The 27,483-nt window shown below is 46.6% G+C and overlaps 2 protein-coding genes across 20 annotated transcripts in view; both read right to left on the bottom strand.

Annotated features, from left to right (window-relative positions):
- Nucleotides 1-12,018, bottom strand: part of grb10b (growth factor receptor-bound protein 10b) — a 43,004-nt gene extending 30,986 nt beyond the window's left edge. For 2 of the 6 annotated variants that reach the window (XM_076970415.1, XM_076970412.1), the window contains exons 1-2: nt 3,535-4,383; nt 3,244-3,348 (exon numbers count right to left, since the gene is read on the bottom strand). The gene's annotated coding sequence lies outside the window, so the exon portion shown is untranslated. Of the gene's footprint in view, nt 1-3,243; nt 3,349-3,534; nt 4,384-11,571; nt 11,697-11,743 lie in introns of those variants that run through there. The other 4 variants (XM_076970416.1, XM_076970413.1, XM_076970414.1 and 1 more) reach the window with 3 other exon arrangements.
- A 2,923-nt stretch (nt 12,019-14,941) lies between these two features.
- The window catches only part of cobl (cordon-bleu WH2 repeat protein), a 40,719-nt gene continuing 28,177 nt past the window's right edge, over nt 14,942-27,483 (bottom strand). For 9 of the 14 annotated variants that reach the window (XM_076970427.1, XM_076970424.1, XM_076970431.1 and 6 more), the window contains 6 exons: nt 22,815-23,103; nt 20,767-20,885; nt 18,776-20,478; nt 17,957-18,076; nt 17,491-17,808; nt 14,942-16,919 (listed from right to left, as the gene is read on the bottom strand). In XM_076970427.1, the coding sequence (XP_076826542.1) occupies nt 16,836-16,919; nt 17,491-17,808; nt 17,957-18,076; nt 18,776-20,478; nt 20,767-20,885; nt 22,815-23,103 (2,633 nt within the window). In that variant the 3' untranslated portion in view covers nt 14,942-16,835. The remainder of the gene's footprint in view (nt 16,920-17,490; nt 17,809-17,956; nt 18,077-18,775; nt 20,479-20,766; nt 20,886-22,814; nt 23,104-27,483) is intronic. The other 5 variants (XM_076970430.1, XM_076970429.1, XM_076970420.1 and 2 more) reach the window with 4 other exon arrangements.

A 27,483-nucleotide genomic window follows, 5' to 3' on the forward strand; every position in this document is an offset into this window, starting at 1 on the left:
GCAGAACGTTTGTTTCAACATGCAAAAGTTCAGGAGAGAGTCAATGCTATTGCGCTGGTGATTTCTAGGAATCCTTGGCTAATGTGCAAGCAAGGCGGGATGGAACCTCTACGACTCTCCGTGGTGAAATTACGACAAAGGAGTGAAGGACACCGCCCATGTATAGTGAAACAGGCCTGTCCGGTGTATTCTTCAATCATGGCACACAAAGAAACGACAAAATAACAGAAAACCAGAACACCTACCCTTAAAAAGCAGATAGGTCCTTAGGAGTCCTTAACCAACATTCTCAGGGCAAATAACCAAAGCAACAATCAACTTTTTAGTCCATCCTGGGTGGTGGTGCACCATTAAAACTATATTAGCAAGAATGCTCATGCATTCTAGATCAAATATGGAAGTTTAAAGCATGAATGACGAATTATATGACAACGTAAAAGATGCACGAGGGGGCAGCATGTAGACATCTAGGAAAAACTGCAACAAAACTTTCCAATCCGCCATTGCCAACATTCGTGGTACCGGAGCAAATTAAGAAAGATCCTCGAGGCAGAACTGGTGCACAGATTTGACGTGATGGGTGTGGTGCATGTCTGGACCTTACGGGTTACCTTACAGTCTTGGCACACATTGGTGCCTGAGCACTGTAGCCATCACAATAGATGGATCGCAGCGACGCAGTGATGTCATGGTTGGGTAGTGAGCGGTTCACAAACACCCGCACGTGCCCTACTCTTACTGGGCTTTGATGTCCCTGAGCCAAAGGCAAAGACCAGGTCTGGCAGAACCATCCGCCTGTTTAAAGGAGACCTTGACAGAAACTCTGTCAGTGAACTGAAAAGTGATCTTTCCTTCAACATGCCTCGGGCCAACCACTGGAGTCCAAAAAGAGTTACTAAATAAATACATACATAAAGTATGGGCCTCAAGATACATAGCCCGTGGAGCACTGGTCATAAATGATGACCTGGACTTGAACTAGACCCTTAAATGGATTCCAATTCTACTTTCTTTTCAATTACCTCATAATGCATTTGGATGCAGTAAAGAATTTCGATTTGGACTGATTAGATCATTTCAGTCAGTCATGAAAAGCCAGCTCATATGCCCAGGGGAGCCTGCAACATTTGTCCAGTAAACAGGCTTCCTGCCTTCCTGAAACTGGCACAGACGTGGCCATGCTCGCCTGTAAGAATCTGTCATCCTTTGATGACACCATCACGAACCCATCAGAGCCTACAGCCCAACATCTGACCAAGCAACAGCTGAATTGTATGGCCAAAACTTTGTGGACACCTAAAAACCATGTCAAATTAAACTTGGTCATCACATTACAAAAGCACAGGCATTAATATAGGTGCCCATAGTTTATCATTTCCCTCTTCGGGGATATAAAAGTCTTCACTTTTCTGGAAAGGCTTTCCATGGTATTGTGAAATATATCTAAATGAGTTTTCAATCAGTCAACAGAGCATTTGCAGACGTGGCACTAATACTGGACGAGAAGGGCTGGCGTGTGGCTGATATACCAGCTGATCCCAAAGCTGGCCAGCGGGGTTGAGGTCAGAGGTCACCGTGCTGCTCGCTGGAGTTCCTCCACACCGAATTTGTTCAATCATGCCCTAACGTTGTGCACAGGGATACAATCATACTGGAATTGGATAGGCCCTTCCCACGACTGCTGCCACAATGTTGGAAACATGTCTTTGTATCCTGTTGCATTAAGTAAAATTTAACCGAAGGCTAAGCCCAAATTCTGAGAAATTCTGGCCTCGGGTCATTATCTTCGTTTCACGAATTTTGGTTTCCCCAGCTTTTACTAATTTTTCAAGCTAACATTTTTCAAGAATCAGTCAAAGGCAGATTTCTTCATCACTCTGGATGATGGAGTATGATTCGTCAGTGCAGAAAGCATGTTTCTTCTGCTCCAGAGCCCAGTGGTTGCACCACGTCAGACAACACTTGGCCTGCTCTCTTAACGAAAGCCATTTCACGCAGCTGCCAGCTTCCTTGTTCTACTGCCGCTTCCAGAAACTGTTGGGAACTCGGCAGCAAATGAAAGAAATGTGATTTTCTTTTTGTTCTCTTCACACACGACTCGCTTCAGGACTCCGTGCCCGTGTTATGCAAGTTTGCAGGACTTTGTGGCTGAGCTGCTGCGGTTCCCAGGCACATGGATTTCACAATAATAGCACCTGCATCTGATCTGGGCAGATCTGACCTGTAGCCAAGGCAGGATCCTCATGGCGATATTTAATGTTACTGTTCTCTGCATGGCACATGTTACCGTCAATGTTTGTCTTTGGAGATTGTATGGCTGTGTGCTTGATTTTGTATACCAGTTTCCAATGGGTGTGGCTAAAACACCTCAACCCAATAATTACAAAAGGTGTCTGCACACCTTAGGCCATGTAGTGTAGGTTTCCTAATCAATGAGAAGCTTTCCTGGAACCAGTACATACAGGACCCTGCTTGACTGTAATATCAAGTAGTTCTGAGATGATCTCATTCTGGAAAAGACATCCGAGCCTCTTTCCAAGGAATCTTCCCATTTGCCTTTGATAATAACACAAATCTCTGTCTAAATCAGAAGATTAAAGCTACTCTGCATTTGAAGGGTCTCATAGGGATCTCAGCATATGCAGCAGAACTGGACGGTACTGGTAAACCACTCAATGAGATTCAATATCACTGCCAATTCAACTGGGTAGGCTAATTCCAGCTAGCATGTCACTCTGAGTTCGGATTAATGGCTGAAGCTCTTGTTTAGCAACCAAGAAGCTGCTGTTTGGAGACCCAGCAGGGGGTTTACGCTTGAATAGCGACAACCACGGATTTTCTCATTCCTCGAGTTCAGCAGGAAAATCACTATTTCATGGTGTGGCAATCACAGAAAAGGTAACCTTAGTTTAAATTCTTGCCTCATTCTTTACATATCAGTTCATTCATTTCATGTCATTTCTGTTGGACTTGGGACATATATAAAGCAGATTTGTAAAAACCACTATACAGAAACAAATGTCACACCCTTTCTTCATGTAATTAAAATACAGACATTACAGTTTCATCGTCAAGAGTTACAGTCTGATTGCATTCTCTGTGGCTTAGCAAAAGGAGAATGATTCGTTCAGTGTGTGTTTCAGTGTTTCTTTCAGTAAAACATCAGTGGCTGAACTGGAGGGGGCTCCTTGTGGGGGGTGGGGGGTGGGGGGGGGGGGCAGAACACAAGTCACATGACCTGACCTGAAGCCACGCAGAGTGCAGAGAGACAACTCCACCATTGCAGAACTTCACTACTCCATGAACCTCAGTAGTTAAATCCACAGCAGACAGAAGGTACACCACAGCCTTTCACACAGGACATTGTTGTTAATGTTAATAATAATAATAAGAAGAAGAATACAATTCCTTCTAAAGCTAAAATACGATTTCTTTTTAATCAGGGAAGAGCACAATGACAATATACAAAGAACATAAATTTGGCTCAAATAAATATATAATAAAGTTTCACAGATGTACTTTATGTGATCTTACCTGTAAAATGAAGCTTCTCGGCTACAACATCATCTAGGTCAAGGGGCCGTGTGTATGCAAAGGCAGCAAACAGCAGTCAAAAATAGGGGCGGAGATCTGTGCCAGTGGGATGGCATGAACTCCCTACGGCGTGTTCCCCTGTGCAGCGGCAGAAGAGCCCTCGCCACGCCCGTTATGCCCGGTCTGCCGGCCGCACCCGTCCCCTAACCACACCGTAACCATCCTGCGCCCGTCCTGTAACGTCCCGTAACCGTCCCTGCCGCCGCCACTTCGCTCACATGGTCAGAACTTCTCCTTCCTCCAAAATGGGGCACGTGTAAAAATATTTGTGTTATTTATAGGCCTGGCTGTCCAAAATCAAAACAGCACACGCCGGAAGGGATGGAGCAAAAGCAGCGTCGCTGGGACGCGTTCGCCTGCCGGACCGCTGACACATTACCCACAAGGCTTTTATGAACACCTCCTCCTTTCAAAGGGTTTAATGGCAGGGACCAAACACCAAGGAGGAGAGTAACCACTAAGTACACTATAAACGCAGCGTTAAATCTGCCATACGGTAATGTAACGTGCAGGTACTTTAATGTGAGTAAGTCTTCACAACTCCAGACTTTTATGCTATTTTCCTGATTAAATACAAACAGCAGAAATCTCCCACATGTTTTTAGCTAATTAAAAATGATCGTGGATCAGTAAACTGGATTCTGGGTGTTTAACACCATTCACACATGCACACCCACCCACACACCATGTACAAGAATACCTTTAGGGACCATTATCCCAGACCCTCCGTCTGCTAAGGAATGCTGGTAGCACATTCTTTTAACAGAGGAGAACAGCTGAATGGCACACACTAGGGCAAAGTGCATGGATATGGACGAGAGGGGGAGAGAGAAAGAGAGAGAGAGGGGGGGGAGAGAGAGAGAGAGAGAGAGAGAGAGAGAGAGAGAGAGAGAGTGGGGGGGGAGAGTAGGGAGAGAGGGGGGGGAGAAAGAGAGAGAGGGGGGAGAGAGTGGCAGAGAGAAAGAGAGCGAGAGAGAGAGAGTGGTGAGAGTGGGGGGAGACAGAGAGAGAATGGGGAGAGAAAGAAAGAGAAAGATTGGGGAGAGAGAGAGGGATTGGGGAGAGAAAGAGAGAGAGGGATTGGTTGAGAGAGAGATTGGTTGAGAGAGAGAGAGGGTGGGTGATACATGCTGGAATTTGGACTGCACAGTCCAGCTGTGGCGGCCAGAGGCAGCAACTTGCCCAGCAGGGGCGGGGCCAAATAGCTAAGCCAATTTGCATATTTATGAATCGTTTTCCAGCCCCCCCACCTTCCCCTAAAGCCAGGTTGAAAAGGACCGTTCTTCACCTACGTGAGAAGAAGCAGTCCATGCTTCTCTTTACCCAGCAGCCCGAAACAGCACTAATCCTGGATCCAGCACTGCTTAGCTTTTGATTAGACACGGCTCTAGTCCACGCCTGGGCAACACTGAAACCTTTGCTGAACAACTAAATCAATTTTCATGCTTTATCACAGACTATTTCCTGTAAAGAATTTCTGAACTTGTGTCCCTGTGAATGTATGTGTTAATAAAAACATTTCACTAAATTTACCATAAACTTCTACCTGTAGCAACGAACAGACCAGTTTTTTTTTTCTTATAACTGCAAAAATTTATGCAAGCAGTTTCCTCTAATTAAACAAGTCCAACATAACACATTTAATATGCTTACCATTCATAAATGGTTAGTAAACCTTTTATGTGAATATTACCCACATTAAAGAATATGTTGCAACTTGCCATGGTTACTAAAACTTAAAACAAAAAAAAAAATGCACACTATCCAGACAATTCCGACATTTGACTACTGGTGCAAATGTCCGATGTGGATGGCTTTGGCGTTTGGCAGAATGCCACGAAGTTCATTTAATTTCAGCCGCTGTGTGCGAAACATTCTTGAAGTAGGAGCACTACCGCGGTGTGAAAGGGGCCTTGGAAGAAGGTCACCACACGTGATCCTCCGAACGCTGACCACTTCACGGATGTACAGATCGACGCGGCCATACAAGCGAAAGGCGTTTGAGTGCTTCGGCGACGTTCCTGGGTTCCTCCGATTGCCCTCATCAGCACAGTTCAGCAACTTCTTCAGTTCTGCTCCATCCACTGTGCGACGTGTCCACTCAGATACAGCTGTATGTTCTTGGATGATCTGCCCACCACAAGGTCACCCACAGGCCCTGGCAGGACACCTTCGCTGGAGCAACGTGCGTGTCATCTCAGTGCCACTGTAGAACATCTCAACTCCAGCCAACCTTCAAGGTCTTGGTCCCATATTCTACTGACTATGATCCCACTTTAGATTACTATATACACTACACACACACACACACCCACACCACTGGAAAATTACATTACTCTGTTGAACCAAAAAGTATTCAAATGTACTGTGTGACAACACAAGAATTCCTAGTTCAGACTTTAGAAGTGCTAGCAACACAATTAGGTTACCTCACACAAGCAACAAACACGAGTAAGAACGTATACTTGTTCCCCTATTTCCTCCCGGCATATCACAGCAGAACCAAGCAGTCCACGGACCAAGACACTATGGATGCCACTCTGAAGTTGATTTCACCAGGACAGCAACACCTGTGTCATTTGCTGCGGTGTAGACATAAAGTGGTCATAACTGGAAGCATTAATTCAAACCAAGGTTTCCACCTTAATTGCCGCTCTTGAACGTGAGCCGACCCTCCGAAGGTGTCCGACCGCACCGTTCACGAGTCTGCTGAGCTCCACATTACCCAGGGAAGCAGTGCGAGAACGGGCCGAGCCTTGTTGGGACAGGCAGAGAGGAGGCATGTCTTGGCTGTAGGGCTCCAATCTTCATGACAGCTTCATGTGATTGTGTCTTGTTCTGATGGCTCCGTGTCCACGCCAGGGACGCTTGCATGCACACACAGGACCACGGCACAAAGGAGAACGCACTACCGACGCCGATCTGCGATATGATCTGGCCCAAAACCAAAACATCTTGTGCAGTATGAAGAGGGCAGGTGGGTAGAGGGGGGTGGTAGTTGAGGGGTTCACTCAGGGGTGCTTCTGGATTTTTTTTTGTCTGACCTGATTTCAATTTCACCCCCTTTCCCAATGACGGCAGGACAGCTCAGGATTAAAAACATTCCAGATCCTTCTAGCAAGCTCAGCACATTTCTTGTCCAGCTCACAGAGCCCGATTCCTTGTTTAGAGGATATAATTTTTTTGAAGCTGTTTTGGGCAGTTAAATCATTCCTGCTTCTGTCTTACAGATGTGGGTGTGTACATCGGCCCATACGGACAAACTAACGCTAAAAGAACCAGTCCAAATTTGCTGATGAATCCTTAGAAAAATAATTGTAAGGGATTTTAAAGATGCATTTTAAAAGTACATAAATAGCTATAAACACCAGTTCCAGAGCAGGAGGCCAGGCGCAGAGCGTTCAGCGTCTTTTACGAGGGGCTGGCGCGGGTAATGTTTGTAGCCCTGTGCTTAAGAGGTTAATCTGGGTCAGAAGGGATCTGGACACAGCTAAACAGGGTTGTTGGAGCTCCCACGGTGACACAACAGCCATGCCTACATCTCCGCTCGGCAGGGTCAGGCTTAGAGAACATAAATAGTCCAGTCAGCAGTGAGCCAGCAGGTTGCTATTTAAGCTCATAGGGCAGTCAACCATGTGTATGTGAGTGGGTGACAATATAGCTCTGCTACCACTGTACTAGAAACAGCTACCTTACGCCGTGAGCATTTTTAGCTACACGTACTCCACTTTAAGATTTTGACCTACAGCACATGTTGTCCTGTGCAATTTGTCTGCTGTCCGCTACCCCGTTGGTCACCGTGCCGAAGCTTGGATAGTGATAGTGTACCACTCACAACTCAGCCGTTACCCCGACGTGTCAGTGGTGACAGCAGGTGCTGGGATGAGACGCGTGAAGTTGCTACAGTTGTTTACACGTCAGAGTCACTGCTGGGCCGACGGTGGCTCGCCACCCAAAAATATCCAGCCAACAGTCCCGTGGTCGGAGCCATTAATCAAGAGTTGGCACATGGACAACACAAACTGCAAAGAACCAGGTGGGGCTCAAACCATCTCACCAATAAGGCGTTTCACAGAAACAATGGAGCAGATGGGTCATGGTCTCTACGTGTTTCTGCTTCTCTGATAAAGTGGGTGTTGATTGGGGAAGGTAGGCAAAAATAAACTGGACTTTTATTTTGACATCTCTTCCCTGTGATATCATCACTTTGAAAATAATTCCTAAAAAAAAACAACCTTTCTCCTGAAGAATCCACATTGCTATGCGACACAAACACGTCTGCCCTTTCCTATACTGGTCTCCTTCAGATTGTCTTATTCAAATTTGATTCATTTATTATGTAAGGCCATCTTTCAACTTTCTCATTTATGTCATTTGGATGCATGCCAACATAAATAATGAAATGATAAGAAAATAAAACTGAAATCAGATATTACTGCAACAAAGCAGATTAAATAAACCATACCTTGAGAAATACATATAATCAAGTTACCAAAGATTCTATTTTAATCAAAAAACTAAAAAATAAGACCTTGAAAGGTTGCCTAGTCACCTGAATCAGCTGTTTTGAGAATTCTTCAAAGAGTGTAAGATCAATAGGACGCCACTTCCCACAGTCCTCAGACACGAGAAGCAGGACGTGGACAGGGACAAATGCCACGCGAGGTCTAAACCCCCTTCCTGTAAAGTTCACGGTGACGTGCAGACACCGTTACCCGTATTCAAGACTGAATCTGAATGGCTTAGCACTGTGGGTGGAGACGGTCTGACCCACAATCAGCAGCGTCTTCCTGTGATTCCGGAAAGTTCTGGAATAAGAGCTTATCATGTAACCATATGTCCAAATATTTATAGGAGCAAAGCCACTGCGATTAAAAATAATATTCAAGGATTTCTCGAATAACGTTGAGTTTTGGCTTCAAGGTGATGGAATTTGTGCACAATGCGAAAAGCCTGTTGAAACGGGCCTCTGCGTACATGTTAAATCACTTGTGTATCACTGGACGCTCCCTTAGCAAAAACAACCCCCAGGCCAACAGCTGTTTGTGTTTCTAAGAGTCTTCTCTCTCGGACACTTGATAACCCTGCTATCGTTACCGTGGTGACTGCCTCTGGTTCGGCAGGCGTGCACTCCCCAACAAAGCCTGGATTTCACCGCGAAGCCGAGAAGTAACCAGCCAATCGGACGCGTGCCCTCGGTACATGCGGGGTTGCTGATAGGTCCTGCTTTTTCACCTCTCCGCCCATTTGTGTGTCATTGTTTGCTCAGGGTCAGTCATGTGGAGGAAGACAGGACCTCTAACAGAAGGTGGAACCCAACTCAGTCTGTACATGACACATACCAACACTGTGATCTCAGTGCAGGCCTGATGCTGGACACATACTGACACGCAGATGTCATTTCCATTTCTAATGCAACACCTCACCAAAGTCCTTTCCTGCTTGCTTCTGTAGGAATGGTTTTTCCTCCCAGAATGCCTTGCCCTGCCTTTACTTATGGGCTACCATGCTTGGCCATAAGGACCTCGAACACAAAAGAGACACAACTTATCACGGTGTGCATGATACAACATGTCTCATCGTTACATCTAATACAACCATTTAATTTATAAACCTATAAAGAAGAATCCAACATTTTAACATTTTTCGGGTTTCATCGCTGTTAAATTACGATGACAGTAGCAAATGTCTTTTTAGCAAAAATAAACTTCATTGCTAAAGCCAAATCTAAGATTAATGAGCAGAAATCCGATTCCTCCCAAGATCATTAAAAACAACAACTGTTTCTAAGTATAGTTTATGAGGTATGTTCATTATGACTTCACCCCCTGCAGTTTTGGCCAGCTCTGCCACCACACGTCCAATCACTTCATTAACGGCCTGGCATGTTATTGGGGAGCATAGGGCCCGGGCCCGTCCCCAGGCCCGGGAGGCCGGTGCCCACGTCGCCTGCCTGGGTGGGCCGCTTCCCCGTCCAACGTGCAAACGCGCCGGCGCCCCGTTTCACGCTTCGCAGGAAACCGAAACAAAACAACGACCAAAAAACAACAAGCAACACCGAGTTACATTTATGTAACGAAAAACGAACCCAAATGGACCGAGCCGCGCAAACTACTGCCTGTGAAACAGCAGCTTTCTACTGGCTCGGTCCGTTCCCAGAATGCATTGCTGGCAGCTCCGTTGGTAACATTGGTTCTGATTAGAGGATCCAGCCTTTAGTGTGCAAGACTTGGGCGGGTCGCCAACTCCCTGGAGAGACAGAGGAGCGTCTGAGCGGAGGAAGTTGACCTCCTTGTACTAAAAACCAGCATGCATTGCTTCTTCTGCTTACTTCAACCTGCTGCAGAGATTAAAGACGCTTAATGTTTAATCAAAGCACCACCCTGCCTGGGCAGACTCAGGGGATGGAGGTAGTCATGGCTTTGTTACTGTTGAATAGCAGTTATTTAATAAATATTTGAGATGTGTTGTCCAAAAATGAAAAAATAAAACCCAACACCAAAGTTTCAGAGGTTTTCAAGCATGATCCTCTATTGCTGAGAGGAAATAAATGCCCTTGGTAAATTTCTGAGGTAGTTTGATGGACCGAACCACTGGGACCAGACTCACCCACGAAGGAGCCACAGCTAAGGTATATCGCAGAGATTTCTGCATGCCTCCAGCTGCCAGTATTGCAATCATGGGTTCTTTGTTCAAGCCGAAAGAGGAGGATAAACGATCTTCTCTAAGAGCTCAAGACTACAGGTAAAGACGAGATAAACACTGGAGAACGGAGCTGCGTTATGAAGCACATTCCCACACGTGAGAAACAGCGGTCAGCACCTTCTCAGCTCATGAAAACAGGAATCTGAACGCATTTATGTGCCCTGTGGCAGCTGTCTCATACAATGGTGTCATTTTTGGCAAACGCCGTTGAAGTTAAATTTGGACTTCTCCTCAGTCAAAGGCATTTTGTTTACGTCAACTTTATTAGATATAAACAGTCATTCTAGAAGACAGTTCCTCTCTGCGGCTTAAAGCGACATTCTTTCCTCGTCACGAGTCTGTACAAAAGGGGTTTTGTTCCATTGTTTACATAAATGAGAGTAAACAAAACAAATCGCACCATCTTTCTTCAGGTTGTTAATTTCTTAGAATTCACCTGCCTTGGCCAATTCACCTGGACGTTTTACAGTCACTTCACATGCACTTAATTTCACACCGTTTCCAGAAAAGAGAGAGACGTGCAATCACTCTGTGAGACCCAGAGTGGTCCACTCCAGCCACGCACAGAAACCACTGGGACACCGTCTTGGTTTCACACACTAGTGAATAATCATTAGTGTACCGTGCACCTCCTCTCTGGCTGGGCCGTGAACGTTTCTGCGATGTGCGTTCGTGTGTGTCAGAATTAAAGTTCGACGAACCAAACGGATCGCCCAGCACGTTAGACTCCCGGACCTGATATATTCCAGCTAATAAACTGGCCAAGTCATATCGCTTGGGTTGCTGTGGCCGGAGAGATTGTTTTACTCTAGTCTTGTGTCGCAGGGCTGGCCGTGGGGTGGGTGGGTGAGATCTTTGGAGAAGTTCAGATGTTAGATTTTGATACCCCACCCTCACTGCACACGCAGCCTCCCTAGTGTCTACACCGCTGATCGCATCATTGAAGCAGATTGCGTAAGAAAGTAATGCAAACAAAAACTACACGATTAAACTACACGATCTAACAGGTCTTAAAAGTCTCCTTTAAATGTAGGCTAGTGTGTCTCCAGATCGCCAAGATCACCATTACACTCCAGCACACAGCCATCATCTCACCACGTGAGCAACTTCGCAAATAAACCATGTCACTGAATAAACATTCGTGAAATGCCCAGAAAATAAATCTGTAGAATTAACTCAATAACAACATCAAACACTTCAGTACTCACGCAGTACGTGTAAGTTACATCTGAAAGGATTAAAATATTCAACACTTTGTAATGTAGTTTGTACCAGACACTCCCAGCGTCCATACGGGGCTGGTTCCGTCCAACTCTGGTCCGCACACCCCGCATGTTTCCCCGTGAAACGCGGCAGCGTGAAGCCCGTCTAAACGGTGGCAGAACCTCGCCTGGTTCTGCCCGACCAAGAAATGTGGGACCTGGTTTAAAAGGCTGTTTCTCACCTCGGAGGTGGCGCTGTCCTGCAAGCCCAAACGACGTTTACGGAGGATTCTGTTACAACAGCCTTACAAGCACCCACGTCCCGAAGAGCAGTCCTGAAGACATGAAGACACGCAGTGTGTCCTCCGTCCTCCAGCGGACTCCCCAGCCCACCAAACCACTCCTCCTCGCCCAGTAGCGCCTCCCTTCTCCACCATGCGCGGCTGTTGGAACAGGGACAGAACTTTCTGGGCCACTCTTAACGACCCAGTCCTCGCAGCATTTCTCTAGTATTGTTGTTTCGTCTCAAAACAACCCCCCCACCCCGCCCCGGACGGGAAAGCGTCATCCTCACCGGACCCAAAACTCGAACAAGGACACTGAGAACAACACTCGTGTGTGTGTGTGTGTGTGTGTGTGTGTGTGTGTGTGTGTGTGTGTGTGTGTGTGTGGCTGAGCGTCTGCGGTTCGAGTCGGGCTCGGTGGTGAAACGGAGCCCGGCCCACTAAGGGCTCCCACCCTTTCTCCAGCCAGTAGCGTGCGGCGCTGCGGCCGGACCCCCGAACCACCCAATGCGCATGTTGGATCAGAGGACTGCGCCATATGGACCTGAGCGCTTTACAGGCGATTTATTCGCGTCCGTTGTTCCTGTGTACGCATTTGCGCAAGTTGACCAGTTTAGCACGTCGAATCGGCTGATATTGTCACTACCCAACATTATAATAATGATTATAATAGTTATGTGAGTAAAAAAGGGGGAATTGAGCACATTAAGTTTTCGAGCTGTAAAACATACTGTTACGAGCACGCGCAGAAGCTCGTGCTCGTGCGCCATGAAGTATTTTTGTCTCAGCACACATTTTATTTCTGAAGTTCCTCACCTCCAAAACCCATCGAGCAGATCCCACTTTCTTTAAATCCAACTTCAGAAAAAAAGATTCTTTAAGTTACAGTAATAAGTCGTACCCGTTCATTGAATGTGGTTGTGGTATATGTGTTTCAGTGGAAGCAAAAATGAAACAAATACAGATATTATATTTCCTCGCCTGCGCTATATATCTTCGAAAACATGAAAAGGGAGTTGGTATCTAGTGATTGTCACTGTGTGTTTTCATGAAAACAGATGTCTATTGTCTCAAACTGCACGTAGGCCACGGAGAAGACTGGCAGTCCTCAGAGGAAATGTGTGAGCAGCCCAACGCAGTGGGTCAACAAAGCGTTTAAAACGGGCCAACCAGTGTCATGTCTGGGTTCTGCTCTGGTATAACGTATCTCCTGGGTCTGGGTTCGGCTCTGGTGTAACGTATCTCCTGGTCTGGGTTGGGCTCTGGTGTAACGTATCTGCTGGGTCTGGGTTGGGCTCTGGTGTAACGTATCTGCTGGGTCTGGGTTCGGCTCTGGTGTAACGTATCTCCTGGTCTGGGTTCGGCTCTGGTGTAACGTATCTGCTGGGTCTGGGTTCGGCTCTGGTGTAACGTATCTGCTGGGTCTGGGTTCGGCTCTGGTGTATCTCCGACCAGACGAACCAGGCAGAGCGGGTTTGGGTTTTTCTGAGCAGGATTCAATCCACAACGTCTACATGGACAGCACAAGCATGGGCACCTGTCACGACAACCTGATGGGTTTATATGACAGACCCAGTTCTGGAGCCAAGGGCTCGGTTTATGTACACTCATATTACAATTTCTAGTCAAGTTTGACACACACATTTTGATATTTAAATAATATACAGATTTGTTTGGCTAAATATAGGACCGCATAAGCGACGAGAGGATTATGGTTTTCAATTATTTCTTGGGGTCAAAGGGCATCAGTCAACCGATAAAACAAGACTGTATAGTCTGTATTGATCAATATTGTTGATTGTTTCATGTCAATTAAAAAGGAAAACAGGCTCTGCTGTCACTCAATATGCAGAGCAAAATATCAGTAACACCAGCACGTGGAATATATAGCCTATATATTTAAAGAAATATGAAAACATTGACGCTGTTCATATGCTTCAGGCTACACTAGAAAGTTGAAGAAATGTCACAAACTATTTATATAAACTACTTCTATTATGTAAATGTAGCGTAATCCAATGTGTCACCAAACATTATGGAAGCAGGATCACTGGTTCATCTTGTAATATATAGCTAGTTTATTTTTGCTTACATTATGTTATTATGCACAAATTGCAACGATAAAATAAAAATTCGTCAAAAGATATTTGCGTGTTTTATTCTCAGTAGCTTGTCTTCATCAAATTGCTAAAAATGTCACGATAGAATGACGTAATTTCCTGCAAAAAAGTCAGATTTTGGTTTGCAAGCGAAAAAATTCGCATTTGATGTAAAAAAGAAAGTGTTTGGCTTTCTTAATCTTCTCATAACAACTGATAAGGGTCACAAGACAAGATTCAGCAGACTCAGACAGCTGCTAAATATTCAACCTTGCGTAAAAAGTACGTGTCAGTTATGATTAGCACAATTCCAAAGGAGAAATTAAGCTAACGACTGAAAACTTTAATACAGCGCTATATTCGTGTCAGAACCATAAAAGTGTTGCAAACCATTAATGAGTAGCTACCTACTGGTGAACCAGGCATTCATGAATAAAAATCAGGGTTTGTTTTCTGAAAAAAAAAACATTGTTCTGATGTAAATGTGATATTTTAACCGAAAAACACGGTTCTAATGCACTTTTCGGGGAACAATGTACCCCCTGAAGTTGATTAGAAATACTTTTGTTGATATCTGTAGATTTTTATATACACGTATGTATAGGCCTATATAGTACTCAAATATACATGTTAACCAAGAATTTGTCCAGTTACAGAAATTTGTGTTCACTTAAAAGGCACCCATAAAATTGCACAGACGTGCACGACGTCATGCTCAAGTGAACATATGTGGGGCTTCAGAGAGTCCTTTGTGGGCATCATCTAAGTATCTATAACCTTTTTAAAATGATTTTGAACATGAGATTTCTTCTTCTTGATAACCCAAACAGTATCCCCATTTCAATGTGTTTTAAGTTTGTGAGAAGCTGTTTAAAATGTGTTTCCTCCAGAGTAAACTGTTCAGTAATAAAGATGGTTTTTGCTATGAAGAAATGTACATGAAAAAAGTATACTTCTTTCTTTTATAAACTCACAAAGGTGAATCCATGCAAAGCCAAAGCATGTAATGAAAGACTAATAGATTTTTTATTATATGCATCTGAATATTTGTGTCAATCTCTTCCAATCCATGCAGAACTTTAAGCAATGAGCTTCAATTCTTGTTTCCCTACAACTTGTTTTCCTTCGTTAGTTACAGTGGTTTGAATGAAAACAGTCATTTAGCAGTTTCATAACACAGATCAGAATAGCCGCAAATGAGCCGGAATTCTGACCAACAGAGCGATTGTGGATCAGCAGGAATTTGTAGCTGCCCGCCAGGGAAGGAGTCATGCTCCCCGGGCTGCTGAGAGCGCACCATCCAGACCTCACGGTGGCCCTCAGAAAGCATGAAGTCCACCAACCTCTCACATAATATGCTTCCCATTTAGAGAGGTGTTGAGACAGGCACGAGTATAACTGACGAGAGGATGGTTAAGGTTACGGTGTTGAAGGTCTGCTCCTATATTAGAGATGGATTCATGAGAAGATGGGTTCGCAGGTGAGGTTACTGCTGACTGTTGTTGGATCCTCGTCTTCCTTTTAAAGGGCTAATCTGGACTCTCCTGTGAGGAGTACATGCCATTTGCATGCTGGGATTGTACATGCAAATATGGATGTTGATAGAGATACACAAATCAAAACTTAGCCACAAAACACTGCAGCTGTACAGAAAAAAGCAAATGGCAAATGATTACAAAATTGTTTATTGATTCAAAATGTGATTCAAGTTCTTGTTTAATCCTTCAAAAATGTGCATTACACATAAAAAAAGTTGCACCAACACTGTGGTGTCTAATCTCAAAATTAATCAAATACGCAACTTCTAGTGCGAACAGGACAAAATATACAACTCTTAAAAAAACAAACAAAAAAAAAACCCCCAAAACCAAGCAACCAAACAAAAAGTCAACGGGTTTAGAACAACCATATACCCGCTCATACGTCTGAATGCAAGACCTGTCTAGACCTTCTACAGATCTGTCATGTGGTCTGCTTGATTGCACAAATTAAAAGATGTATGATTTAATGAAAAGTTTAAATTAACATATCTATGTGCAGAATTTTGATCATTTTCTGTATTCAAAATGGCATACATATAGGTCTTAGCAAATGTTTTGTTTAGTAGTGTGGTGAAAAAGTAGTAATAAGTATTAATAAATATTAATAGGTATTAATCATCTTCTGATCAAGTATGACCAGGTAAACATTTACTTCAGTATCTTGAACATTTTAGAAATGAAGACAGCTAGATTGCTATAACACAGATGTGACCCCAAGAATGATGATTCATCGTTTTTCTGCATCTGATGTACAATGGACTACGAAGCCTCAAGAACAGTTGCATTGTCAAAAAAAAAAAAACTAAAACACATCGCCCGTCTGCTTAAACTATTTCTCATCACTCTGAGAATGTCTCTTAGCCTCACATTGAGATTATTTAGAAAGAAAGTGAACAAATGTATGGAGACCCCAGCTCCAAGATAATAATGGGAATAGTGCGAAGGAGCAGTTATGATGGCCAAGGTAATCCACACACACCAAACACGTACATTAGTACTGATCCGAACTGCTTTTGGTGAGTCGCTTCTGCTGACGACCTCCAGATAGCACATTCAAACATTTTTGCAAATACTGATGGATGAAGGGGGGACAGGGAACGGGATTTCTCTTATTAATCAAATAAAAAAAAAAGAACGTGGCCGCAAATATTCTGTATATGTTCACTATACAAGAAAATCAACTTCAAATTTGATGTTTTCAACATAGCCTAAAATAAATAGAAAACTATTGCTTGAAAGTAAGCAAACTAGGAACAGAATTGGCAAAGGCCTGAAGCAGCATATGACTAACAAATAAATAATTAAGGGGGCGGGGGCAGCAACTTTCTGTAGCCCTAGATGCTACATTTAGCTAATATAGCTACACAAGCTCTAAAAGAACCCAAAAGCCCATTTGGAGACTATTTGGTTCTAGTGCTCTTCAGAAAGGGAAGGAGACACTTGGATGGTGCCCAATCTTCCGTTGACCTTCACCGTTTTTGCTGTGACTGGGACCTGAAGAATTAAGTCACACGTTCAAAGTCAGGTTTTTTCAGTCAAATATACAAACTTCATACAAACAATCCAAGATGCTGCCGTTACTGAAATGAATATGATTTTAATCAGTCATTATCTCACATGAGGTGGAAAATTCTGACAGGATAAATAAATGTTTATGAATAATAGACTTAAATGGTTAGCTTAGCCAGTCAATGATAACATGCCAAATGAACTTTAAGTCATCGTCTGGTATAGTCACACTAGCACTGCTTCATTGAACTGTCCCTGTAGTTCCTAATAGTGTTCGGGTGGTGTAAGATGGTATCGTAGTTGGTGTTCGGGTGGTGTTGGATGGTATTGTAGTTGGTGTTCGGGTGGTGTTGGATGGTATTGTAGTTGGTGTTCGGGTGGTATTGTAGTTGGTGTTCGGGTGGTATTGTAGTTGGTGTTCGGGTGGTGTTGGGTGGTATTGTAGTTGGTGTTCGGGTGGTGTTGGATGGTATCGTAGTTGGTGTTCGGGTGGTGTTGGATGGTATCGTAGTTGGTGTTCGGGTGGTGTTAGATGGTACTGTAGGGTTTCTGTTACCTTCCTGAGCCGCTCGGCCCCAGAGCCCGAGCGGATCGCCTCCAGCAGGACCTCTCTGGCTAGTTCTGGGTTACCCCCTGAGGGCAGCACAAGTGCAGGTTTAGGGGGGGCTGCGGGCGGCCCTGAGGGTGGGGGCGGTGGCCCTGAGGGTGGGGGTGGTGGCCCTGAGGGTGGGGGTGGTGGACTGAAGGCAGGGGGTGGAGGAGGTGCAAACGTCGGGGGGTCAGGAAGAGATGGCGTGGCGTCGTGGTTGTGGACAGCTCCGTTGTCCTCTCCCTTCCTAAATCGTTCCATCTCCACAGCCGCCTCCGATCTGATCTGAGGACAGTGATGGCAGGCTGTCACCAACGTGTGCACCGAGCACAGCGAACTGAACACCATTGGGGTGAAATTCAGGACGCTTTAAAATGGCGTCCTCCGTTTCCTGCTCTCGTGGTGCCAGCTCGTAGCGGCATGCCGAGCTTACCTTCTTCAGTCTGGTAGAGCTGCTCTGAGCTCTGATCGCTGACAGAAGAGCCGACCGCTCACTCTCGGCCTCCACGTAGCACGGCTTCTTCGGAAGATGCGTCCTAGGAGACCTGGACACCTGGACAAACACACGCAGGACACATTTTCTGTGTATAAATGATGTTTTTATATTTTATATAATAAAAGGCTCTTGATCAGTAACTGCGTTTAACATGCACACCAATGATTCGATTCCTGACCAAGACTACTAGTCAAGCTGAGATGCAGTCATGTGAGCAGCATGAGGGTCTGATTATGGTCTCAGTCACCCTAATATCAGTCTGATTAAACCATGTGAGATGTAGCTCTTGTGATGTTTTTGGGGAACTTCCTGAAGAACCACACAGAGATCCTACACGGAGAATGAAGATGTGCACCTTGTGTAGAAATATTCTACCACATAATGCAGATTTTAAGAAACTGCATTAAGAAAAGAAAGTCATACTTTTTTGTAAGTCATGCATTTCTCAATAAACTGTGTTATGACTGCAGCTAGACTGTAAAGGAATGTCATCTAGTTGACTTCAGCTGGTGTTTTATTTTAAATAATATCTGGAATTTCATATGTGGGTAACCTGTTGTGTCCTGAAGGAAGTGTTTACGCTTGTAAAATGAGATAATTCTGCTGTTGATGTACAACAAGCAAATTCAGAGATACTGTACATGGTGAAATCAACATTTATCTTGCTGGTATTGCATAATCAGCGAGAGGATTATGTCTCAAACAAGAAAAATAAACACAAATGACTCTTTTAAAAGTGTTTAAATATTTGAATACCTTTTGTAGACGTTCAGTTCCCTCACCAGACCGAATGGCCTCCATTAGTGAGCTGTGGAGAGAGGGTTCTTTCTCCACCGACCTCAGTGTTATTGGTTTAAACTTCTTTGTAGGTCCAAACATGTTAGTGTTGTTCACCATGCCAGGGGTGTGCAGCTCTGGCTTTTTCGGTATAGGTGGACGGGTGGTTTTTGATAGGCTCTGTAGAGGAGAGACCATTCCTTGAGATTCTTTGGTGGACACACACTCTTTAGAAGAGGGCTTTGCATGCTCAAAGCATCCAGATGTCTGTGTGTCAACGTGAGGCTTAATTTCAAGTGGGTTAGTGTTCAGAGAGTCAGTGCTGTCTGTTCCAAAAAACAGGGTCTCTTTCCTTGTAAAATTGGTCTGCAGTTGTTCGAAGGTTGTCTGCTTCTCCATCACATGTCCTGGGTAGCTAATTGAGCGTTTGGGTCCAGCAAAAGAAGGCACTGCGCTTGCAGAAGCCTGCACACCTTTATGGTTTGATATTGCGTGTAGAGGTGTAATCTGTCTGAATCCCTGGCTGCTGAGTTGTTGGCTGGCAGTTGACTCTGAAAGCCGTGGAATTCTATCTACCTTGGTAGAGGGATTTGCTGTGTATTTAGCAATAGCTGAGGCTACATAACGACTAGACGTTCTTCTAGAAGGCTTGAGGAACGAGAGACCTTTCCTCTGTCCCATCAGGGACGCAGTTTCAGCAGGATCGGAGATGGGAAGCTTGTTCTCCGTTGCAGGTGCTGGGTTGCTTGTTGACCCGCTGACCTTTTTCGGTGGCTCCTCTTGACTTGATTTACCTGGAGCGTGAAACACTGCTGCTGCAGATAGAGAACTGGGGACTCCGGTCTCTGGGGCCGCCACAGAGTCTCCTCTGTGGGAGCCAGAAGCAGGTCCCTGCTTCTCGGAAGAATTCCAGAAGGCTTTGGCTTTGCCCACCAGTGGGGAATCTGGATCGTGGTTTGTCTGAGCAGGGTGATGGTGTTCCTCAAGGGTTGCTCCAAGCTTGGCCTCTCGTTGTTTGACCATGTTGCCAAACTCGTCAATCTTAATGGCACCTTGGTCCATGGAGTGGACATGTTTGGGAGTCTGAAATATGGATGGTTTGGGAGGGATAACGGTGAAGGTTTTTAGGCCGAATCTGGACACAGGACTCTGGGTGATCTTGATTTGAGAGACTGTGGGTGCTTTAGATGAGCTTCTCTCCATTACAGGAGTTTCCATGCTATGGCTCCGGACAAAGGGTAGAGGCCCAAGAACATTCTTAGGAGTCTTGACAGCAGGATATACTCCTGGACACTGAGAATTCTCCGACACACAGTCACGCACAACGCCGTCATGATGACCTTCAGCTTTAAGTCCAGGCATTGGAATGACCTTCAAACTTTGCTCCGTACTGTCCGATGGCTGAATCCGATCTGCTTGGGTCAGAATGGCGTTTGCTTTTTCTGACATGCAGGCATTGTTGTTTTTGTCTTGGACATCCACACTCCCCTTTTCCGAGCCACGACTGAAGTCCGGTTGGGTCACGTGGTGGACGCGGTACACCAGTGCAGCCTCATCTCCGATGCTGGGAGAATCATCTCCAGGCACTTCATCTATGGCTGTAATCGGAACGTCCACGTCAACAACGGTGACGGGGATGTTGTCGTCCACATATACAGAGGCCTCCGTAGAGCCATTCACTTCTAGGATATAGTGGAAGGATGGTTTAAGAGACGATCAGTCATTCATGAACAGCCCAGGAGTGTTCAGATGAAATTTTGCCCACTCATATACACAGAAAAAGAACGAAGAGTCACAACAATTAGCCTCAAATTAGCGAAAAAAAAAAAAAACTCAAGACTTTCAAAATATAGACACTGTCATAAATCTCAACTTCAAACCCGTCAAAATATATTTTTTTAACTGGCAGAAAATAGTAGGCAAACAGACAATGAGTGAACTGTGCGCTACACCCAGGCGAAAAAACGCACCACCTGCTAGATCAGCATCCAGGTCGGCGAGAGTCAGGTGGATCTGAGCTGTGATGTCAGCGTCCTCCCCCAAGCCGTTCTGCGTCCCGCCCGATCGCGTCTCTCGTTGCGCACGTCTGCTGCGTGGGACAGATCACAGAACACCACACGATTCAACCCAACGCCGTGCGGTAGTAGTGCAATCCATAAATGATTGGCTACTGGGTTACTTGGTCAACCCTGCGTTTTCAGGCAGACCAGAGTTGGGAGAATAACTAGGTGACTTGGTGAGGGGTCAGGCTATGACCCTTTACCCGCAGATCATTCTATATTACATGAAGCTCTTGTGGGCATTTCTTCCAGAGCAGCTATTCTGATACTTAGAGAAAAGCTTTTTGCATTACCTACACATAGCCACTCTGACAGAAAACCCACTCGCTTCACCTACACCCTCCGAGACGAGGACAGTCAGGACGGCCACATACACCCTCCGAGACGAGGACAGTCAGGACGGCCAGGAAGCCTGACAGAGTCTACAGGGGTAAACAAGCCATTGGTGGGGTAATAAATGCCCCTAATGTGGTCCGTACTCCACATGGGGCCGTTCACTAGAGATGGCCCCAGGAGGCAGAGGGATAGTTTTACCTCCGTTTCCAGGAGATCGTGCAGGAAATAAAGCCCATTACATGGGAAGATAATGGCCTAATTCAAAATGTCAGACCCTGCACGCAGACAGCTGGCTTGGTTTTAAATGACCAAGATGGACGCCACGAGCCAGATATCAATAACAATTCAATTTTACAGACAGTCCCTTTAGAAGTTCCCGAGAGAATGAGTTTTCATCGTCTTTACAGGGTTGCAGCATTGTTTACTAGGATAGGCTAGGATAGCTTTTCTACATCTCCGCAACATTGCTAAGTTAAGAAATGCATTATCACAGGATGATGCGGAAAAATTGGTGCACGCCTTTGTTAGCTCCAGATTAGATTACTGTAACTCACTACTGTCAGGATGTTCAAATAGGAATTTAAATTCCTATTTGATTTTATATTAAAAAATTTTATTTTAAAAAATTACTATTAAAAATTTTAACTTATAAAGCATTGCACGGGCTTGCTCCTGAATACCTTCAGGAACTTATTTCCTACTATGAACCCCCACGTCCACCAAGATCACAGGGTGCTGGTCTTTTATTAGTTCCAAAAATTAATAAGGTAACAGCAGGGGGAAGAGCCTTTTCTTGTAAGGCCCCCCAGCTTTGGAATGATCTTCCTAAATGCGTCCGGGACACTGACACAGTCACAATCTTTAAGTCTAGGTTGAAAACCCACTTATTTAGTTTAACGTTTGATAATTAATATCCCCCCTTAGATTAAGGTACAGATCCAGGGGTTCACAGGCAAAGGGTTTTACGGTAGACTGGGGCGCTGGTGCTGTCACTGCTCGAGGTCACTCAAGTTTGTTGACAGTGCAGTGGACGGATGCCATTGTCTCAGAATGCCCCCAAGCCTATGTTACCTTCTGGTTCTGCCTTTTTTTAGCTAGGCTGTAATAGTTTAACTTAATGCCGGAGTTGCTGCCACACTCCAGAAATGTTTATAATTTCACCTGTCCTGTATATGTCCCCATGCAGCGCTAATTTTCCCTGTTTCATTTCTCCACATGGCTGCCCGCCTGCTTGAGGAATAATGAGATGAGGAGAGACCAGCGATCCATCCTGGGCCGGCCACCTCCTGCCTAACCGGATGCCTACATCATGATAGACATTATTACATCTTTTTCCTTTTCTTTCTCTTCTTTCTGTCTAAATTGTTGTTGTTGTCGTTGTTGTCATGGTGACCGGTGTCGGCCAGAGGAGGATGGGTTCCCCCCCTGAGTCTTGGTTCCTCAACTGTTGTAAAAAGCGCTATATAAATAAAATTTGATTGATTGATTTACAAAATATAAGAGAGCACACATACAAAAAAGACAACAGGGCAGGATTGTGTGTTGTGTGTGATGAACCCAGAAGGTCATGGTCACATGCGATCGTTTTTTGGGGTCGTTGGGGGTTGTTGGGGTCTGCCCACCTGTGGCGTGACTCCCAGGTGGCACAGCCTTCATCACTGTCGCTGGAGCAGTCTTTGAGCCGGCTGGGGGTCGTGGCGGGGTCGTGGCCCAGGCAGGCGTCTCCCGATGAGGCCGGCTGGGTGTGGTCACACGGAGAGCCGAGCAGGAAGGACTCATCGTTGCCCTCAGACGCCGCGTAGCCGTGGTCAGCTAAGCTCTCGCTGCTGCACACTGACACCGTCTCTGCATCCTGCTCCGCCCCCTGCTCCGCCCTCTGCTCCGCCCCCTGCTCCGCTGAGTGCAGCCAGGCTGCCATAGGGTGACCAGCAGGGAGAAAAGAGTCATTAACATTAAATTAATCAGGTTAATTCATTATAGACACTCAGTATTTGGTTGGTGTTCTTTGGCATGCTCATCATCTAGACCACAGACCCGTAAATCTCTCGAAGGCAGATACATCAAACACTCTCATTGGATCTTTAGTATCTAGTCAAACCGAGCAATACTGACATGCTCACAATCAGTGCCAGTGAGAGAAGCGTTTAATATCCACCCAAGCAATGGAAGCAAGCAGGAACTCGAGAGAAAAAGAGCAGTGGCTTTAAAAAGGGGAGTGTCCCAAAAAAAGGGGAGTGGTTGAAAAAAGGGGAGTGGTTGAAAAAAGGGGAGTGGTTGAAAAGGGGAGTGGTTGAAAAGGGGAGTGGAGCAGAAAGGCTTCCATGGGCAAAAGCTCTAGCTCGAACCAACGTCTTCCTCGTCATGCGGCCGGCGTGTTGCTGAGCGAACACGGCAATCGCTCCGACGCGTCGGGAGTTTTTCCCCATGCGAGCCGTCGGCGGCTTGCGGAGACGGGGATTCTTTACCTTTCACCTCGCCGAGGTCTGTGGAGCCTTTGTTCAACTGGCTGTACGCTTCAATAGAATCAGAACCTCGACTTGGCAACTGCGGCCAAATGGAGGAAAAGCCATGGGAGGGAGCCAAGCTAAACAAGAGCCAGGGGCGCGCTCCTCCCGCACAGCCTGACCCAGCCGCGGGGCCTTCCTCAGCACCCCCCCCCCCCCCTCCTCTAACTTCATCTTCCTCTTTCTTCCTCTTTCATGTGATTTCTCACCTTACCTCTTACTCCCTGTAATTGTCTTGTTACACCAACCTCTAGTTAACCTTGGATTGTGTGTGTGTGTGTGTGTGTCAGGGTTGAGTGGAGTTTTAAGGGTGAAGCAAAGTCTGTTCCTGGACATATCATGAGTCACATGCTGTTTCCCAACCGTTTCCCAGCAGAGCTCTAAAATATGGCAGCTAAAACCGCACACACACACACACACACACACACACACACACAGTCAATAAATGACACAGCATATACACAGTTACGAGCACAGAATCTCTCTCAGGGCGCGCACACGCACCAACTCACACCAACACACCCCCCCCCCCACCCACACCCACACCCCTTCCCCACAGATGAAACTCTGACACATGACCGTAAGCACATCTCCATGCCGACGCTGGGCCCCGCCCCTACTTCTGCCGCACCACATCATGCAGTGTCACCTCTGCATTTAGCATCGCGCTGTAACGAAGCCAACTGCCCCGCCGGCTCAGATCTGCCAGAACCTGAACTCCCCTGAACCCTCCGCTGAATTCCTCCTAGCCTACGTAAAACAACGCCACCACAGTCACTCCCCAGCAGAGCACTGAACCTTGGGCCACCCAGTGGCATCACAGCACACTATCAAAACAGTGGAAGGCTGGATAATGTATGGTAAGGCAGTGTTAAGGAGTGTTAAGCAGTGTAAAGCAGTGTATGAATGAGGGGTCTAAGCCCCTGTAATCACACTCGACATGTATTCGTTAAAACACAATACCTCCAACCTAAAACACCAAAGAAGTCATGAACTTGTCCATGAGAATATCCTAGACGCTTTGGTTTGAGAATATTTCAGCAGCACCCTTTGCGACCATTGGACGACTAAGCGTCCTATTAGCATACTGCTCGCATAATTTCGCATGCTAATCAACACCTTTGCATTTGCATGTGTCAGTGGTTGAAAGAGGTTGAACCAAAATGCTTGTGGTTTTCGTTCCCAGCTGCTAAAGTCATAACAGAGAAGCTGAGACTTGTCTTCGAGCGAGACACTTAACCCCAAGGTGAGTGAGCGTTGTCGTCTGTCCAAGTGACTGGAGACCAAACGACATCACCCCAGTGCTAATAATACCTCGCGACAATGGCGTCTCAGATTCGGGCTGTATGTTTATCTAACGTGTTGAAAGACAGGGTGACAACCTTAAGACGCTTTTAACAGACGTGACAGGAGAAACTGGTTGCATGTCGGTGAAAAGGTGAGCTTGAGAGAGCGAGGACAGATGTGTTGTCAGACGTTTAATGAAGACAGGGCGTTACAAACAGGTCCTTGTCCCTTTCGGGAACGACCGGCGACGAGACGACGTCAGCTCCGCGCTCATCGTCAAACCTTCTGTCAGCAGCCGTGTCGTGCTTCCTCATTAAAAACATGACAAACTCTGCCCCCCGGGGGGAAAAGTCTGTCGAAAGAAAAATACAAACACACTCTACACTTCAGTCATGCCTATGGAACACAAGCGAACGGTATGAAAACAAGGCCTACGCCACAACGAACGCGTTGGACAACGCAGACGGGCGTGCCGGCCGGTCAGAGGACGGTCACACGATCACGCCGCAAAGCCTGCTGGGGGTCAAAATCAGGTATCAATACAAAAAAGCATAGACTAACACAGAAATGCTGTATTGGGCCTTGTCCCACCAATCCAGGCGTACTGTACTGTCTCGGGGTCATACAGGGTCCCCTCGTTCGCAAGGCAGCGTGTACAAGACGCCAGCTCCCCGCGTGAAGGTCGCGGACCAGCATGCAATGGTACCACAGTCACCCTGCAGACACGGAAGCACCCGCAACGTCCGTCCTCCCGCAAAGTCAGTTCACGCGGCACATCACGGCCATCGGATCCCATATCTCACACTTCACAAAACATACTTCACAAAAACAGTCTTCACTTCCCAACACCTTCCCAACATCCCAAATGTCCCCCCCCCCCCCCCCAAATCTTGCAGTCCCAAGCTAACAAGTCCCAAAGCAGGAGGGCGAGTATTTTCCAGAATAACCGCTTGAGTGGAGACAGATAGGAGCTGACAGGAGGGCGAGGGCAGAAAGAGGTTCTGAAAAACGGGGAGGGGCGGAGTGATCGCCGCCGTGGGAGTGCAGGGGTGGAGCAATGAGGAAGAGGAGGATGAAGGAGCGAGAGATGGAGGGTGTCCGTTCAATGGTGTCCGGAGTGCAGCAAGACAGGAGCGCAGCAGTAGACTGCAGGAAGAAAGACAGAGACGGAGAGGGATATGAAGTGGAGAGAGAGCGAGAGAGAGAGAGAGAGGAGAGAGAGAGAGAGAGGGAGAGAGAGAGGGGGGGGAAGAGAGACAGAGGGAGAGAGAGAGAGATAGAGATAGGGAGAGAGAGAGAGAGAGAGAGAGATAGAGGGAGAGAGAGATAGAGGGAGAGAGAGAGAGATAGAGGGAGAGAGAGAGAAATAGAGAGATAGAGAGAGGGGGGCAGAGGGGGAGAGGAAAAGAAGCAAAACAAAGAAGCAGGTTCAAATTCCTTGTGATTAAACAAGGATTAAAAATTCACAAAATCCTATAATCAGCCCTTGGTAGTTGGATACCAAGAATCGGACAATCTGTGGACAGTGACTCAGGAGGCCAGACCTTGTAAACAGTAGTGTAAATGATATGTAGCACTTAATGCATGCTAAGCACATATTCTATAAACCCAGTTCACGAGAGTTCAACAGAGGAACGTCCACAGCTGAGAGCACACTATGTGACAAGCTGACGGGCAAACCGCTCGAATGTCTCGTCAAAGCGTGCCGGAACAAAGTCTGTCTGGAAAGGAACGTGCCGGAATCTGTTCTCCGTGTGTGTGTGTGTGTGTGTGTGTGTGTGTGTGTGTGTGTGTGAGAGAGAGACTGAAGGTTTAGCAGTGATAGCCCTGGTGGAGTTATGGCAGATCTCTCCAATCGCCCTTTAACATCGTTTTACAGTAAGAAACGGTGCGTGAGGAAGATGTCAGATCTCACACCTCCCCCTCACCTCCCCCTCCCCTCACCTCCCCTCACCTCCCCCTCCCCTCACCTCCCCTCACCTCCCCCTCCCCTCACCTCCCCCTCACCTCCCCTCACCTCCCCCTCCCCTCACCTCCCCCTCCCCTCACCTCTCCTCACCTCCCCCTCCCCTCACCTCCCCCTCACCTCCCCCTCACCTCCCCTCCCCCTCCCCTCACCTCCCCCTCCCCCTCACCTCTCCTCCCCCTCACCTCCCCCTCACCTCCCCCTCCCCCTCACCTCCCCTCACCCCCACCTCACCTCCCCTCCCCCTCACCTCCCCTCTCCTCCCCTCACCTCCCCCTCACCTCTCCTCACCTCCCCCTCCCCCTCACCTCCCCTCACCTCCCCTCACCTCCCCCTCCCCTCACCTCACCTCCCCCTCACCTCCCCTCTCCTCCCCTCACCTCCACCTCCCCTCACCTCCCCTCACCTCCCCCTCACCTCACCTCTCCTCACCTCCCCTCTCCTCCCCTCTCCTCCCCCTCTCCTCACCTCTCCTCACCTCTCCTCACCTCCCCTCTCCTCCCCCCCACCTCACCTCCCCTCCCCCTCACCTCC

The sequence above is a fragment of the Brachyhypopomus gauderio genome, chromosome 13, assembly GCF_052324685.1.
Source record: "Brachyhypopomus gauderio isolate BG-103 chromosome 13, BGAUD_0.2, whole genome shotgun sequence".
Taxonomy (NCBI): domain Eukaryota; kingdom Metazoa; phylum Chordata; class Actinopteri; order Gymnotiformes; family Hypopomidae; genus Brachyhypopomus; species Brachyhypopomus gauderio.